Source organism: Eretmochelys imbricata, chromosome 6 (genome assembly GCF_965152235.1).
Source record: "Eretmochelys imbricata isolate rEreImb1 chromosome 6, rEreImb1.hap1, whole genome shotgun sequence".
Taxonomy (NCBI): domain Eukaryota; kingdom Metazoa; phylum Chordata; order Testudines; family Cheloniidae; genus Eretmochelys; species Eretmochelys imbricata.
The window spans coordinates 48780418-48797850 of NC_135577.1; the positions used below are offsets into that span (position 1 = coordinate 48780418).

At 44.0% G+C, this 17433-nt stretch overlaps 1 protein-coding gene across 1 annotated transcript; it reads right to left on the minus strand.

The window, feature by feature from the left end:
• Nucleotides 1-356: 356 nt before the first annotated feature.
• On the minus strand, nt 357-13155 carry DHCR7 (7-dehydrocholesterol reductase). Its single transcript, XM_077820149.1, has 7 exons — nt 13061-13155; nt 11534-11756; nt 9512-9602; nt 8724-8937; nt 8140-8344; nt 3363-3494; nt 357-1032 (listed from the first exon to the last, which is right to left on the minus strand). The coding sequence occupies exons 1-7, from the start codon at nt 13153-13155 to the stop codon at nt 568-570; spliced, it is 1425 nt and encodes a 474-aa protein (XP_077676275.1). The 3' UTR covers nt 357-567.
• Nucleotides 13156-17433: the final 4278 nt, after the last annotated feature.

Sequence of the window (17433 nt, forward strand, 5' to 3'; positions counted from 1 at the left end):
CAGATATGATTTTGGTCACAAGTGATAAAGATTCAAGTCTTTCACCTGCAGTGGAAAAAAAACTGTTTCCCATTATCAAATATATGTTTAGACACTAATTCACATTGCAAGCAAACTGTGCCAGACTAAAATGGGAACATCTGGGCTACACCTTCCACTGCTGCATATTGGTGTCTCTGTAGGCCTAATTCCAGCGATGTCTGTCTATAACTGCTGAGGATCTTGCCCAATATTCCTCACCCCCCCCCCACACACACACACCTTCATCCTTTTCATGTAAAGATACACAGTGTGGGAAAGAACATTTCAGGAGCTAGATTATAACAAAAGTTCTTCAATCTTTAACTTCTGTTTTATTTGGAGACCCGGCCATTTTAGTGCTACAATGTTCTAAATAGCTACTGGGAACATGTTACATTAGAAGGTGAAGAGTTATTCTTCAAACCACGCTTTCTCCCCCACAAGATGTTTTACAGAAAACTGGAAACAGTTTTTGCTGGTGTCAAGCAGAGTGTGTGAACACTGCTGTCTTCCAAAAGGGATATGTTTTGTCTGGAACTCTCAGTCTTAAAATACCCCTGGTATTAGTCGGTAAGGAACTGCAGTAGTGTAGCGCTTCCACTCCTTGCCGTATTTGCTGGAGCAACGGTGTTCATCCCTGATGCAGCGGTGGGTCAGCAGAATGGTCATGTAAATGATGTAGAAATACGGCAGGATGTGCCCAAAGCCACAAGTCAAGCAGTATGCCAGGGAGCCCATCAGGTCACCTGTGTAGTTAAAATGTCGCGCCACTCCCCAGAATCCTGAAATCATCAGCTTGCTGTAGTATTTGGTCCCATCCAATGACGTGTAGGAGCATTCAATATATCCTGGCTTCTTACCCCAGATCTTACAGTGCCCATCTGTGCGACGGAAGAGATCTTTTTGGTGGTTGGTCATCCTGAAGATATAATAGCCAACCAGCCCCAAAAGCAGGATCCCAACTGCATTAGCTTTTGAGAGCTGTACAGGATGGTAAACCAAATATAAACCCTGCGGAGTGAGGAAGAGTTAGAGGGTTCAGTGAATTTCTGTAAACAAATGTTTCCTCCAAGCTGAGTGGCACCCCCTTTGCCTGGAGGATGCTAGACTACTTCTCTAAGCAAATGGGGACCCAGGTAGAGGAGAGGATCAGTGAGAGCAGGGAAACTTGCAAGACCACAGACCCACGCTACAAATGTATGGCCATCTCTCCAGGTAAAGCCACAGGTGGTTCTTAGAAAACACCCATTTCTCTCACTGTGATGGCATTGTAGGTGGCTGTCGGAACAACTCGTATGTACAGCACTAAAGGCTCAAGCAGCAAGCAGCCTGCCTGCTGTACTCTGCTATCATGGCATTCAGCTCAATCTTGGATGGTACCAGCGATCTTCACACCCCAGAAATAATAAGACACAGCAGGGCCCTTATCCACTAAATCAGGGGTGGGCAAACTACGGCCCATGAGCCATTTTAAGCCGGCCTGTGAACTCCTGCTGGTGGGGTCTAGGGCTTGCCCTGCTCCGGCGCTCCAGCTAGGGCGCAGGGTCAGGGCCTGCTCCATGCAGCTCCCAGAAGCCGCAGCATGGCCCCCCTCCAGCTCCTACGCCCTCCAATGGCCCGCTCCGGGAGCTGCAGGGGCGGTGCCTGCGGACGGGGCAGCACCCAGAGCCGCCTGGCTGCGCCTACACATAGGAACCAGAAAAGGGACATGCTGCTGCTTCTGGGAGCCGCTTGAGGTAAGTGCCTCTCCCCATGCCCCAGCCCTCTGCCCCAGCCCTGATTCCCCCTCCCGCACTCCAAACCCTTCGGTCCCAGCCCAGAGCACCATCCTACACCCCAAACTCCTCATCCCCAGCCCAAAGCCCGTACACCCCAGCCGGAGCCCTCACCCCCCCACCCCACTCTCCTACCCCAGCCCGGAGCCCCCTCCTGTACCCTGAACTCCTCATTTATGGCCCCGCCCTGGAGCCTGCACCCCTCAATCAAAGCCTCACCCCCTCCCACACCCCAACCCCAATTTTGTGAGCATTCATGGCCCGCCATACAATTTCTATTCCCAGATGTGGCCTTTGGGCCAAAAAGTTTGCCCACCCCTGCACTAAATCATCCCAATGTAGGGGTGTGACAGAATACACCCCGTATCCACACCCTACACACTATTGTAATCACCTTTGTTCAAAGTGTGCCTTGTAAGGTACTATGTGAAAACTCATAATTTACTGGTCAGCACTGTCCTGTTAAAATATATGTGGGAACATTGCATGTAAAGTTATAAGATTCCCCTGTGTGTTGTTGTTATTAACATGTTTCAAACCCCACAGCCCTGCCCAAGCAAAAGCTGGCAAACAGGTCTGTCCTAAACAAAGAAATGTGTGCGGCTTAATTTGCATTTAAGCAGTAAATAGAGTCCTCAAGCGGGAAGGGAAGACAAGGAAGTTCAAACAGGTGGGAAAAAAAGCAGGGAATATCCTTCCACACAGACTCTGGCTCCTGGGTCTCAGCTGGAAATGTTTTTCCAAGAGGGTGACAAATTATAAAAAGAAGGGACAAACATCCCAAGGCACCCCTCTCTCTCCTTCTGCTCATCATGGGCTCTGTGGGAGGGGTCCTGACCTAAAGAGTTTGGTCAGTAAGACTGCTGAAAGCATGTGGTGAGAAAACAAACTACATTAGATTTAAAGCAAAGTTAAGTAAGGCATCAGGAGGCATTTTATCTTAATTTTTCCTGTAACTATTTCTGACTCTTATGCCTCATTATTTGTACTCAAAATCTCTCTTTAGTTAATTAACTTAATACACTTGTTTTATCTAATCCAGTGTGTTCAAAGTTGAAGTGTCTGGGAAATGCCATTTGGGGTAACAATTTGTGTGCATGCATATTATTCCCTTAAAGGAATAACAGGCTCAATATATCTGTACTGTCCAGTACAGGACATACATTTCTGGGGGAAGATCTGGGACTAGGAACGTGTTGGGGTTACCTTGTGGTAATTTTTAAGTCTGGTAAGACCCAAGTCATAGCTGGGAGTAAATTACATGCTGGAGGTTGTTTGTGAGCAGCAAGGCATTGTAAAGGGCACCCCAAGTTACCGGGCAGGGGTGACACAGCTACTCATTAATCTGGATTGTATCCTGTTGTGTCACAATACGTCTAACATAGGAATGGCTGGAACCACTATTGTTAACTATCTATTACATTACTCAACTAAGTTTACTTAGAAGCCAGTTATTTAGGATGCTAGTCATGCTGCTAGGGAAACACATTTTTAGGATTTCTATATTTACTTTTAACTTGTTCTGCTTCCATGAAAATGCTATTCTCAATACAATTGTATTTTTACCTGCAGAGTGTAGAGGTAAGGCAGCCAAACGCAGTCTCCCCAGCCCAGGTACCATCCAAAATGATCATGGCAGATATCAATAGTTTTCAAATACCAAGCTTCATTCCAGAAGAAGTCCAATACATAAATACCCTGGAAATAAATGTCTTATGCTTAGAACAATGCTCTGTTGCTATTAAAACATCTGTCGTAGTCACCCAGTCTCACTGTACTAGGATCAGGCTGCTGGTTTTATCTTGTGGCAACAGCCTGAGAACCTTTCTGCATTTTTACGTTGGCAAAACAGAGTATTTTTTTTAAGTATTACCACAATTGTGCTAATGCGCACACGTATAATTTGAATTCAGTACTTTCAAGGTGACTGCTAAACCAATGCTAAAATTCCTAGCTTATTACTTATTAGGGCCAACCCATTCTAGACAGACAATAGTAACAGCACGGCCCTGCTGTGGAATGGAATGTGGCAGGCAAACAAAACCAGCTTAAACCCACAGACACCCTTTAGGCATCTCACCATGCATCCGATGAAGTGAGCTGTAGTTCACGAAAGCTTATGCTCAAATAAATTGGTTAGTCTCTAAGGTGCCACAAGTCCTCCTTTTCTTTTCACTGTACCTAGGTAATGTTGATCATCTGATCGTGAGAGCCAGTGCTAATGTAATGTACACAAAGGCACAGTGGTGCACTTCAAGACACAGATGAGTGTTAGTCTTTGACTTTGTTTGTGTTGTTTTAAGTTAGATCCTTAATCTATCTAGTTTGTCAGCTTTTGCCTAACAGAGATTTCAACATATCCTGGTCACAGCAGGACTGCCAGCAGCCACAACAGGAGATGGAGTGACTTCCTGGTCTTTAGCCCATCTCCTTATTCCCCGAAATGGACCAGAATAAACTGCTCTGGTCCAGTGGTCTTGATTCACAGGACCAACAGCTTTCAAAGCCTCAGAGCTTGTCTACACTACTGCTTAAGTCGATGTAAGTTACGTCACTCAGGGGTATGAATAAGCCACCCCCTCCGAGCGACGTATATCGGCTTAAAGCGATGTCCACGCTAGCGCTATGTTGGAGGGAGATGCTCTCCCACCGACACAGCTTCCGCCTCTCGTTGAGGTGGAGTAATTATGTCAATGGGAGAGCGCTCTCCCGTCAGCATAGTGCGTCTTCACCAGACGCGCTACAGCGGCACAGCTGCATTGGTGAAGCTGCGCCGATGTAGTGCGGTAGTGTAGACCAGCCCTTAGTTTCCTGGCCATTCTCTTTTGCTACATGCTCATCTGCCCCCTCCTTTATTTTGGTCAACCTCATGCCTTTGTCGCTCCTCTGTTCCAGTTTCTGCCTACTCCTCTTCCATGAGTTCGTTGAGTTCAGGATCCTGACACAGGGAAGAAAGGTAAGCAGCAGAATATGGACCCTGGACTTCAGGAAAGCAGACTTTGACTCCCTCAGGGAACTGATGGGTAGGATCCCCTGGGGGAATAACATGAAGGGGAAAGGAGTCCAGGAGAGCTGGCTGTATTTCAAGGAATCCCTATTGAGGTTACAGGGACAAACCATCCCCATGTGTCGAAAGAATAGTAAATATGGCAGGTGACCAGCTTGGCTTAACGGTGAAATCCTTGCGGATCTTAAACATAAAAAAGAAGCTTACAAGAAGTGGAAGATTGGTCAAATAACCAGGGAAGAGTATAAAAATATTGCTCGGGCATGTAGGAATGAAATCAGGAGGGCCAAATCACACCTGGAGCTGCAGCTAGCAAGAGAGGTTAAGAGTAACAAGAAGGGTTTCTTCAGGTATGTTGGCAACAAGAAGAAAGCCAAGGAAAGTGTGGGCCCCTTACTGAATGAGGGAGGCAACCTAGTGACAGAGGGTGTGGAAAAAGCTAATGTACTCAATGCTTTTTTTGCCTCTGTCTTCACGAACAAGGTCAGCTCCCAGACTGCTGCGCTGGACATCACAGCATGGGGAGTAGGTGGCCAGCCCTCTGTGGAGAAAGAAGTGGTTAGGGACTACTTAGAAAAGCTGGACGTGCACAAGTCCATGGGGCTGGATGCGTTGCATCCGAGAGTGCTAAAGGAATTGGTGGCTGTGATTGCAGAGCCATTGGCCATTATCTTTGAAAACTCATGGCAAACGGGCGAAGTCCCGGATGACTGGAAAAAGGTTAATGTAGTGCCAATCTTTAAAAAAGGGAAGAAGGAGGATCCTGGGAACTACAGGCCAGTCAGTCTCACCTCAGTCCCCAGAAAAATCATGGAGCAGGTTCTCAAGGAATCAATCCTGAAGTATTTACATGAGAGGAAAGTGATCAGGAACAGTCAGCATGGGGATTCACCAAGGGAAGGTCATGCCTGACTAATCTAATTGCCTTCTATGATGAGATTACTGGTTCTGTGGATGAAGGGAAAGCAGTGGATGTATTGTTTCTTGACTTTAGCAAAGCTTTTGACACGGTCTCCCACAGTATTCTTGTCACCAAGTTAAAGAAGTATGGGCTGGGTGAATGCACTATAAGGTGGGTAGAAAGTTGGCTAGATTGTCGGGCTCAATGGGTAGTGATCAATGGCTCCATGTCTAGTTGGCAGCCGGTATCAATTGGAGTGCCCCAAGGGTCGGTCTTGGGGCCGGTTTTGTTCAATATCTTCATAAATGATCTGGAGGATGGTGTGGATTGCACTCTCAGCAAATTTGCGGATGATACTAAACTACGAGGAGTGGTAGATTCGCTGGAGGGCAGGGATAGGATACAGAGGGACCTAGACAAATTGGAGGATTGGGCCAAAAGAAATCTGATGAGGTTCAACAAGGATAAGTGCAGAGTCCTGCACTTAGGACGGAAGAACCCAATGCACCACTACAGACTAGGGACCGAATGGCTAGGCAGCAGTTCTGCAGAAAAGGACCTAGGGGTGACAGTGGACGAGAAGCTGGATATGAGTCAACAGTGTGCCCTTCTTGCCAAGAAGGCCAATGGCATTTTGGGATGTATAAGTAGGGGCATAGCCAGCAGATCGAGGGACGTGATCGTTCCCCTCTATTCGACATTGGTGAGGCCTCATCTAGAGTACTGTGTCCAGTTTTGGGCCCCGCACTACAAGAAGAATGTGGATAAATTGGAGAGAGTCCAGCAAAAGGCAACAAAAATGATTAGGAGTCTGGAACACATGACTTATGAGGAGAGGGTGAGGGAACTGGGATTGTTTAGTCTGCAGAAGAGAAGAATGAGGGGGGATTTGATAGCTGCTTTCAACTACCTGAGAGGTGGTTCCAAAGAGGATGGTTCTAGACTATTCTCAGTGGTAGAAGAGGACAGGACAAGGAGTAAAGGTCTCAAGTTGCAGTGGGGGAGGTTCAGGTTGGATATTAGGAAAAACTTTTTCACTAGGAGGGTGGTGAAACACTGGAATGCGTTACCTAGGGAGGTGGTAGAATCTCCTTCCTTAGAGGTTTTTAAGGTCAGGCTTGACAGAGCTCTGGCTGGGATGAATTAGTTGGGGATTGGTCCTGCTTTGAGCAGGGGGTTGGACTAGATGACCTCCTGAGGTCCCTTCCAACTCTGATATTCTATGATTCTATGATTCAAACCCCTAGAAACATCTATTTTATCACTAGCTAGCTTACTCAAAAAGTCGTGTGATGATTTTAGGCTCCCAAGCCATTCTAACATCTTTGGTGCCACATGGCTGAAATGATAAGTTTTTTTTAAATTGAAAAAGTTCTGTGCCTGCACAAGGCTGGGATTCTAGCTGTTATCAGCCAATATCAGTCTTCATTCAATAAATCCAAATTATTAACCTTATTTACAAAAAAAAGTGTGCTTTTCTTGATTAAACAAAAATACATTATAAATCTGGAAGTCTCGAGATTTTTTTTTTGGCTCCTAGATTATAAACAAAGCAGAGAATATTTTTAAAAAATATGAGTTAATTATTTGGATACAAGGAGTCACGACAAGAATCTATTTCCCCATGTTAAGTATCCTCACACCTCTTGTCAGCTGTCTAAATGGGCCATCTTGATTATCACTACAAAATTTTTTTTTCTCCTGCTTATAATAGCTCATCTTAATTAGCCTCTTACTCCACTTTTTCATGTTCTCTGTATGTATATCTATGTCTATCTATCTATCTTCTTACTAGATGTTCCATTCTATGCATCCAGTGAAGTGGGCTGTAGCCCATGAAAGCTTACGCTCAAATATATTTGTTAGTCTCTAAGGTGCCACAAGTACTCCTGTTCTTTTTAAAGGGATTTTGCTGTTCCACAGGTGTAAACGTCTACACAGAAACATTTAACTAACAAATCTTTTTAGCAGCCACTGCCACTGTTTTAGGCTCCATGCTGGGAAGGTGCAGTGTCTCCACTGTCTCAGCATGGAGCCTAAAACAGTGGTTTTAGGGGGGAAAAGGGGCGGGGGAAGGGACATGTGGCCCCAATCTTGATCCCATTGAAGTCAAGTGGAATTCCATCAGCGTCCAAAGGAAACAGTATCAGGCCTGTTTCTAGAATACAGACTGAAAGACAGATGTATTTCTTAGATTAAATAGGTCCCTGATCCTGCATCAAGCTCTGCAGATGTGGACACGGTTGTGCCACTGACTTCTGTGGGACTCTGCATGAGTGTAAAAGCCCATGCTAGCAGGTCCCGAAGCATGATCATGGCCAAGGTTATTCTATGTCAACAAGAAATAAATGTGCATTCAATTTTATCATGAGAATTTAGTCTATTTTAATATCCATAGTTTTCAACCAGGTTTAATTCCACCATTCTAGACTTACCTGTAGGACATTGACTAGGATCATTGAGTTGGTCACCTGACCATACAGTTCCTGTTGTTTGGCAGCGTAGGAGAGGTTAATTAGAGTCCAGGCTACAATACCAGGCCGGCCATTGAAGAATAGCTTGAAATCAAACCACTTCCCTATTCGAGGGTTAAATTCAATCCCCATCATATAGTCATAAAATAAATTGCCGGTGAATTTGCTAAAAAGGTATAAAAAAATTGTAAAGGTAATACATTCACATGCAACAGTAGCAAATTAAGTTTGAATATAGGTTTCAGTTAATTTTCCAATACATGAACTACTGTCATTTTGTGAACTGAAGGTGTGTTAATATATAAAACCAAGTAATTATTAAGATGATACAAGTTGATCCGATGAAGGTAATATAAAGGTAAGTTCTGCCTCTAAGATCTTCCTAGTTTAGTTTTGATATTTCTTTTGACCAGTCATACCATTTTCTAGCCAGATTAAGATATTAGTCAAAAATGCATTCTTATCACTGTACTGAAGAAGATTCAATGTTCACGTGTCAAAGTTCTCCAAAACACTGTACTATATGAGTATTAACAGCAACATACCAGTCATTGGGGTTACTGGGGAAAAGGTAGCTTTTAATCATTGCAAATGTGGAAGCTGCGTATCCCAGAATATTAGCACACCATAGGAGAGGAATCCAGTTGTCAAAAATGATGGTGGGTGAGAACCAATGGAAGTAGTGAGCATTTGCAAACCAGAGAGCATGGGTAATGATCCAGGCTTGAAGTCCATTGATTTCATATTTATTTACTGTGCCTAAAGAGGAAGAGGTAAATTGTTCAACATTCTGTGATACTGCATGAATTAGGTATAAAGGGAACATGCCTTTTATTAGCTCTGGGCGTAGCCCTATCCAGGAGTGCAAATCCATTGCCCATTATGAAAACGAGTCTTTCCATTGGCCTCTTTGCTCATCCTGAAGCACTGAAAGATCTCCTTCTCCCAAACACTCAAGTCTTATTGTGGCTTCCATCCTTCAACCGAATGAAGACCTGATGACACTCTAGTGTAGTCATCAACATAGCTGCCTAGGCCTGCTCTTTACTTCAGAAAGGGGAAGGGGGGTGGGCAGGGAAACATGTTTCTTAACTGAAGTTAAATAGCTCAAGGTAAAATCCCAGCGAACAGAAGGAAGTATGTAGTTTTCACACAATCTAATTCTCTAAAGTACATTATGGGAGTGTTCGTCTATATTTCCCACTTCTACAATAATCCAGATATATATTTGGAAGATTCAATTAACTATAGCAGGTAAGAGATCTAATGGAGGAACTGTCATTTAAAAGGAAATACACATTGTATGTGCTAAGGGAAAAAACAAAACCCTTACCAGCAGGGGTCAGAGCGCCTTCTTGTACTCCTCCTACATATCCAGGTAGAAACTTGTGGCAGAAATCAGGAACTAATATATATAACATCACCTACATTGCAAAGAATGTAAGAGTAATAAATAATTGGCAGGGCATAAAATATCAAATACCTATACACACACACACACACACACACACACAAACACACAAGCTGTGCATAAATATTAACTTGTAAAAGACCCCAACATTGAAAATGCAGATATGCAGACCCACCAAAAGGCCAATTCACTTTAAATGTCATAAACCAGAATTCCTTACAGAATTGAATTTTCGTATACAATTAAAACTATATCAAATTTATCCTAAATAATATTTTATGAAAGCTAATACAATAGAAATGTTTCCAGGAAATTAGAGGAAAAAATTGGAAGAATATTTTTAAATAAATATTTTCCTTCAGTATTTGCAATCATGTGTTAATGGATAAGAACCTGAAGTGATTAGGAGCTGACTATAAGCAAAGCTGAAACTAACCTACTTTCACTGAAGAAGATGAGAAAATAAAGTACAATAAAGAGAGAAAGAAAGAACTGCATACAACATTACAAGTATATTAGATGTAAAAGCAGCTCAATTTTAGTAATCTAAACATAGCAATAGTCTACTACCACAACAGCCAAATCCTGAAATATTTACTTAGTCTTTACTTATACAGCTATAGAAACTGCTGGGATTATGCCCAAGTGAGAACTCTGGGTAATGCACAAAATTGTGCAGCTTGATTTTTAACCTATCTGTGACCCTTTAAGCTCACTTCACCTGGCCTGCTGGATAAAAATTGATTTTTTTGGAAAAAAAAATAAAAATTGATTTTTTATTTAAAATCAGATTTTTGGTTTTGTTATTTAAATGACAGTAAGTTTTTCTTTTTTTAAAATAGACCTGTTAAAATAAAATCTGAACTTAATACAACATATGTTAGGGCCTAACCTTACTATACTGTAGTTGTAAATGTAAAACATGTTTTGATAAGAGAAGTTTATGTATCCAAAATATTTCAGGTTGTTTTAAAAGAAAAAGTAAAATGTATATGCTGTTTTGTGTGCTTCATTAAATTCCAGTTACCATCCCAATGCAGCTTGACACAAATCATAAGCAAAGAATGAATTGGCTAGTAAATAACCAATATATCATTCACCATTAGCTAACATAGTAAAAATGTACAATTAACAATCAAACTATTAAGCTATATAATTGTTTCAGTAAATGTATGTTACAATGTACCGTCCTAAGTAGCAAAAAAGTGTACCAAATCTAATGAAAAGCTCTATTTAGTTGTAAATCAACATGTTATAATGGTTTCATCAAAGAGAACGCACCTTTCTTTACAAGATAACTGAAGTACAAATGGAGAAGTTGATTAAAATCAATGCTTTAGACTGATTCCACTTGGTGATTTAAATCGCCTTGATTTAAATCCACCTACCATCACCTAGTTATCTTGTGTAACCCCCATCGGAGCGCATTACATTGCCTTGCAGTCATAATGCTTCAAGCTGTGATCTTGGCAGTTCTTGACAGAGGGGCTGAGTCTGAACTTGGATGAGATATTCTGTTTTTTTAAAAATTCACATTCTGCAGGAAGTGATGTTAGTGATTCACTTGATGTCATCCTTCCCCCTGAGTCAGTCAGTACAGACCCCAGTGTTCCACAGGGTGTGGAATGAGATTGGGGAGGAATGGTGCCTTATTATAGAAGGCTTCCATCACATGTGTGGCATAAGTGATATCCAAACTACAGTGAAACTACAGTGACGGTGAAGCAAACTAATGTGCATTACACTTTGCCAAGTGCTTAAGATCTATTTGGATGTCAGAAACTATATTCATTTAAGATTGTTAATTTACTTCTTATATCCTTTTCACATAATAGGGTTCACTAGAAAATTAGTCATGAAAGGAGATAAGCAACACATACCTAGATCAAATATGTGGAGTAATTATCTGACTTCAGTCTGTAATACAGAAACTGAAAGATTTACCTGGAAAGTGACCCAAAATATATAGATGTTAGCAGCTTTCCAGCTCAGGGAGGGTGTCTTGTTCCAGATGTCGGAGAGATGGGAATTCCCCATGAGCACATCAACGATGGGGTCCGTCAGAGAGCAATGGTACTGATCACACGACATTATAAAGTAATATACGATGAATGGAGAAAACGTAAGGAGGAAGAGGACGCTGGCCAAGGAAAACCAGTCTACTTCCCTGTAACAGAGACATGGGTTATCTTCTGAAGGGAATTTTGCATTGACACAGTGGGTCTGTTCCCACTGAGTTTCAATTTTAGAGTTTGTCAGTTACACTAAAATGTACTGCTTTGTAAAGCATAAGTTCATTTGCACATTAGCAAAAGTATACAGCACGGAAACTACTATGGTAAAAACAGAAGTCTGAAGAGAGCAAGCAGGGAGAGGTTGTATAGTTTGTGAAGTGCTCTCTAGGAAGTAGCTATTTGTTGCCAAGCCCAGGAGATGAAGGCTGGGCTTGTGTTGAAGGCACTGGGCTGAAACATAGGAGACTCAGCTTCAAATTCCTGATTCTACCACAGACTCGCTGTGTGACCTTGGGCAAGTCATTTTTGTGTCTCTGTGCCCAGTTCACAACTTTCCATCCCAAAAAGGTGGTTTGAGGTCTAATTATTTAATCCACAATGGAACAGCTTTAATTGGAGAAACCTACATTAGCACATTCCGTAGCTCAGTGGTCAGAGCACTCACCGAGGATTTGAACAGGGGTCACTCACTTCTCCCACTCTGGCAGAGGGGGTGGGATGGAAATTGAACACGGGGCTCCCACATCCCAGGGTGAGGGTGGAAACCACTAGGCTAAAAGTTATAAGGTGGGCACTATGACAGACTGACAATATCCTGAATGAATTTATTGAATTAAGTTAAACCTTACTGAATTAGGGTTAATACCTCCAGGGTACCTTGTAGGAGAAACACAAATGTTTATGTCCTATTGTGAGATTGTATGTAACTTCTTTAGCCAGAACACAAGATTAATGCAGTCTTCAGGAGGGATGAGGAAGTTCAACAGTCTTTTCTGGAACAATGTGTGTGAAGCGGATTTCCAAGGAAGTACCTCAAAGTGAGGGAAACACAAATTCTCCCTTCCAAAGCCAACTTTTTGAAGATACACCCTTGGGAGAGAGACCCACTGTATATTAAATTACCTGCTTCTGGAAACTCCAGATCAAAGACCCCTGATCTGGACAATACTTGTTATGAGTTTGCTTGTTCTGAGCTGAAGCTGTGATGAACTGGTAGGGTAACCCACAAAGACTCCCTTAGGGTGGGCGGGCCGAAGGATATAAACCATCTAATAACTCCCAATAGCAAGTCTGAAGTCAAGCTGTACTTCAGATATGTTGTGTTTAGATCATTCATACTGCAAGTCTAAATTGAAGGCTGGTGCAGCCTTTGTTTACTAAGGGGCCCTAGTCTTTTGAATATTGGGTTAGTATCACATTTTGAGTCTGTTCAGTCAGAGTGACAAGCCTCTCTCACCAGGCTCTTCCCCATTGGCCTTGAGATGCTCCAGAACCATTTGGGATGTTCTGATGTTTCCTTTCTTCAGATTTTCCTTCAGGAAAGGCTGCCATTGGATCCTACATGAAAGAGGTTTACATTGCGTTATACCATCTGGTCCCCCCAACAATGAGTTTTGCATTATCCTTTATAAATTACATTTTTGATAATCTTGAATTGTATCAGGCATCTGGACTCTGATTAAAAACAAACAAAAAAACCTTACATTTTCCTGCATATAAGATTGTAACCTAAGATATTGTTGATGCCAAAGGGCCCTGTAAAACTTATTGCCCAATCCAAAATTTTTATTAACACTGTATAATACCTGGGAACATTGTTAAAGATGACCTGCAAAGGGAAAATTAGATTGGGATTGTACCTTAACTGCCCACCACCTCCGACACACACACACACTTGGGTTTTTTTAGTGCCTTGCAGAGATTGCCTGAAAGAGTTCTGCCTCCTTCCACCCGTCCCAACCAAAGAGGTTTATCTTGCTTGCTTTTCTTTACCCTGATATCTAGTCTCTTTGTGAGTTCAACCATCATCTCCCCTCTAGGCTTTAAATCGAGTTGCTAGCCTTTGTTAAAAGCAAAGCAATGTTTTCACTGCTATTTTAACCTGAGTTAAAGAACACACTTTCTTTGCAGTATTAGCCTGAAGGGGTGAGATTGAGTCTTTATTTAAAACAAACAAATCACACCATCTCACAAGTATGTCAGGCATTTGACAAAAGTTAAATAGTTGTTTGAGGTTTTATAGTCACACCTAATACAATGCCAGAGTTTCAAGCACTATGGCTGATCTACACTAAAATTTAGGTTGTCCTAGCTACATCACTCAGGAGTTTGAAAAATTCACACCCATGAAAGATGTAATTAAACCAATCTATGCCCCAGCATAGACAGTGCTAGGTTGATGGAAGAATTTTCTGTTGACCTAGCTACTGCCTCCTGGAGAAGTAGATTTATTACAGTGATTACCCCTTCCATCACTGTAGTGTCTACACCACAGCACTACAGTGGCTCCATTGTAACATTTCTAGTGTAGCCAGACCCTAATGATCCTTTACCTTCTCAGGTGCTCAGGTTTCATTTCCTTTGTAGTAGCAGAACGTTATAATAGCCCTCCAGTCAACCACAGAGTCATCCTTGGAAGACAATTGCATGTAGTAGTTACCCTTCCCCCCGTTTACCCCAGCCTCAAAAAACAAGCTTTCAGACCTTTGGTCATCAAAAAGAGGAGCATCCAAAGTGGACAAACCCAGTGTGTTTTCCTGTGCAAGTCACCGCTCATGTATTCAAACACCATTTTTCAAAGTAGTGGTGTTGTGGTAATTGCACATTGTTGTTGCTATAGCAATTGAGTTAGCTTATTAAGGGATAGCCCAGCCAGTTTTGGCTGGTTTGGTTAGTTCAGTGTGTGGAAAATAAATGGCTGCTTTCATGGCTCACAGCTCTCTGTGTGTCAAGTGATTTCTTCCTAAAACTGCTGCCCCCAAGGATACAACAAGTGGCACATACCCCTTGCCCAACTGAGGGTCCACCACTGGGACCTTGCTAGGAGCCAGTGGGCTACACCAGCTTTCCAGCCAACCTCCTCTTTAATAGAGTCTCCTCACCTTCAGTGTCATCTCTGTTGGGGACACTGGGGCATGGCCACTAGGTGACTCGAGGGGATGGAAGACCACGAGTGTCGATGAAGCCCCCTCGCACTAGGCCCAAGTGTCCTTGGCCCCCTCCCCTCCTGCCTGGAGGCACTCGCAGCAACTCTGCATACTAGGCCCAAGTGTCTTTGGCCCCCCCTGCCTGGAGGCACTCACAGCAGTTATGCTGAGGATCTGCAACAATATGTTGCAGAGTCAGACTGCCTGAAACTAAGCAAGGCGAAACAGGGCAGATATGGAAGAACAATGCTGAATAAAGCAGCTTTGTGTATGGTTTAACAAATGATACAGAGAACAAGGGAACTAGCTGGGAACTGGATTGGCTGGCTATATGGATACTTGGGGCAGCTTGCTATTGGATAAGTATGCTGAAGAAAGGATGTATAAAAGCCTGTGTAACTTCCTGCTCTGGGTGCAGGATTTGAGATTCTATTCTCCCTGTACCTTTTTGCAGCTGCAAATAAACTTTTCTGCTTCTCCACCCCGTTGTGATTATTGGGTGTAGCACACCGGGTAGCGAACCAACCTCAGCTGTTGTTTAGCCTCTCGGCACTGGGTGCCGGCAACAGCTTTTGGCGTCCCTGGGTGCCGGCAACAGCTTTTGGCGTCCCTGGGTGGGCGACGAGGCTGCAATTTAGCCTTGCCCGGACCCCTCCTGGAGGTCGAGGATTGCGGTGAGAACCGATGCCCAGTGCGCACCGGTGAGTTCATCGGGGGCGTCAGAGGAGATGCGATTTGATCGACCCCGGAGGGCACAACGGTGCAACGCCATATAGTGGAGAAGCATCTGTGGACGACGATGAGGAACCGGTCCGTTGGACATAGGGGAGGAGCAGCTGCGGACGACGGTGAGGAACCGGTCCCTTGGATAAGGTAGGAACCTTTTGAAATCCGGATTGTATGCTCTGTTGGAACCTGGGGATGCCCAGAGTTACCCTGTAGGTATGGGACAGAGCTCGGGGGTTAGGGCACGGTGTGTGCCCCTAGAATGCATTCTAGCAAACTGGAAGGTATTTGGTGCAGATCCGATGACTAAGAGCCAATTAAAACGATTCTGTACAGTTGACTGGCCTCAATATCAACTAGAGGACCAGGAGTGGTGGCCACCAGGAGGGTCAATTAATTACAACACGATCCTTCAGTTACTCCTGTTCTGTCAGAGAACAAGGAAATGGAATGAACATATGTATACGCATTTGTTTCTGACTTTATGTACTCGACCAGGTATTTTACAGCACTGTAATCTGACTCCAACTGGCTCGGTAGCAGCTAATGTTAGTCCCCAGACCCCCACCTCCACTGAAATGGCAGAGCCGGTGTCCCCTTTGGCCCCTACACCCACACCTTGTAAGTCCCCAATGGTTGGCCTATACCCCTTAATCACCGAAACTAAAGTCGCCCGGTCTGGATCGGACAGGTGTCCGGCCACGACTATGCAGGTTTATACTCATGTGCCCTTTAATCCTGTGGATTTGGCTGCTTTCAAAGCACAGGCAGGAGAGTTTTCCACCAACCCAAGCAGATTTAAATCAGTCTTTGAGGGGTGCCTCAGTAGTCACAAGCCAGACTGGGATGACTGTAACATCCTCCTGCGAACCCTATTGTCTGAGGTTGAAAGACAACAGGTTGTGTCCAAGGCAAGGGAGGAGGCGCAGAAACGGTACGACCGGGATCGTATTAATGTCCCTGACCCGGATGCACAAGTCCCCCGAGCAGACCCCAGGTGGGATCCAAATGATCATGGGGATATGACCCGCCTTACCTCCTATAAGGAGTTGCTTTTGCATGGACTTCGTCACTTGGCTGTCCGACATAATAATTGGGCAAAGCCATATGAAGTAATGCAGGATTTAAAAGAAAGCCCTGGGGCCTTTCTACAGCGTATTCGGGACACAATTTGACAGAACACTAATGCAGACCCCGATGATCAGGCAACTGAGTCAATTATTAAGGGAATTTTTACAAGCAGAGCAGCCCCTGATATTAAGAGAAAGTTACAAAAAAAGGAGGATTTAATGGGCATGACCATGGCACAAATCATAGAGACTGCAAACCGAGCTTATAGTCTGAGAGAGACAGAGAAGGAGAGAAAGCAAGTGAGACTGATGGTAACAGCGGTACAGGCCGGCACTAAGAGAAGTGGCCGGGGAGGAAGGGGCCGTGGACACGAACGTCCGGGCACGCAGGAGAGACGACTGCGTCGCAACCAGCGTGCCTTGTGTCGACAAGAGGGACACTGGAAAAATGAGTGCCCAAAGAGGAAAGAAAAGGGGAGTGCCTCTATGATGGCGATGGCAGAGCAGGAATAGGGGTGTCAGGGGAGATGGACCACCCTACCCCCAGAACCCCGAGTAAAGATGCGGGTGGGAAGCTCAGAAATAGATTTTTTAGTGGACTCTGGCGCGGCATGAACTGCTGTAAATCGACCCCTTCAGTTGCCAGTAGCAGATTCCCTTACTGTGGTAGGAGCCACAGGCAAAGACACCAAGTGCCCAGTGTATGCCCCAGCGGAATGCACTTTGGGAAACAGAACTATATCCCACAAGCTGGTATACCTCCCTGAGTGTCCAACACCTCTGCTGGGACGGGATCTGCTTTGTTGCCTCGGTGCAACCCTGCATTTTACCGAGGATGAAATAACGCTTACCTTACCCCCTGAGAATGCATGGATCATGACCCTTGC

What these genes read in the sequence shown, in the direction of transcription:
- DHCR7 (XM_077820149.1), bottom strand. Translation starts at nt 13,155, where the DNA reads ATGGCAGCCTTTCCTGAAGGAAAATCTGAAGAAAGGAAACATCAGAAC. An exon ending in TATTTTGGGTCACTTTCCAG is followed by an intron (nt 9,603 to 11,533) that starts GTAAATCTTTCA and finishes TTTGCAATGTAG; the next exon opens with GTGATGTTATATATATTAGT. An exon ending in TCCTAGTCAATGTCCTACAG is followed by an intron (nt 3,495 to 8,139) that starts GTAAGTCTAGAA and finishes ATTTATTTCCAG; the next exon opens with GGTATTTATGTATTGGACTT.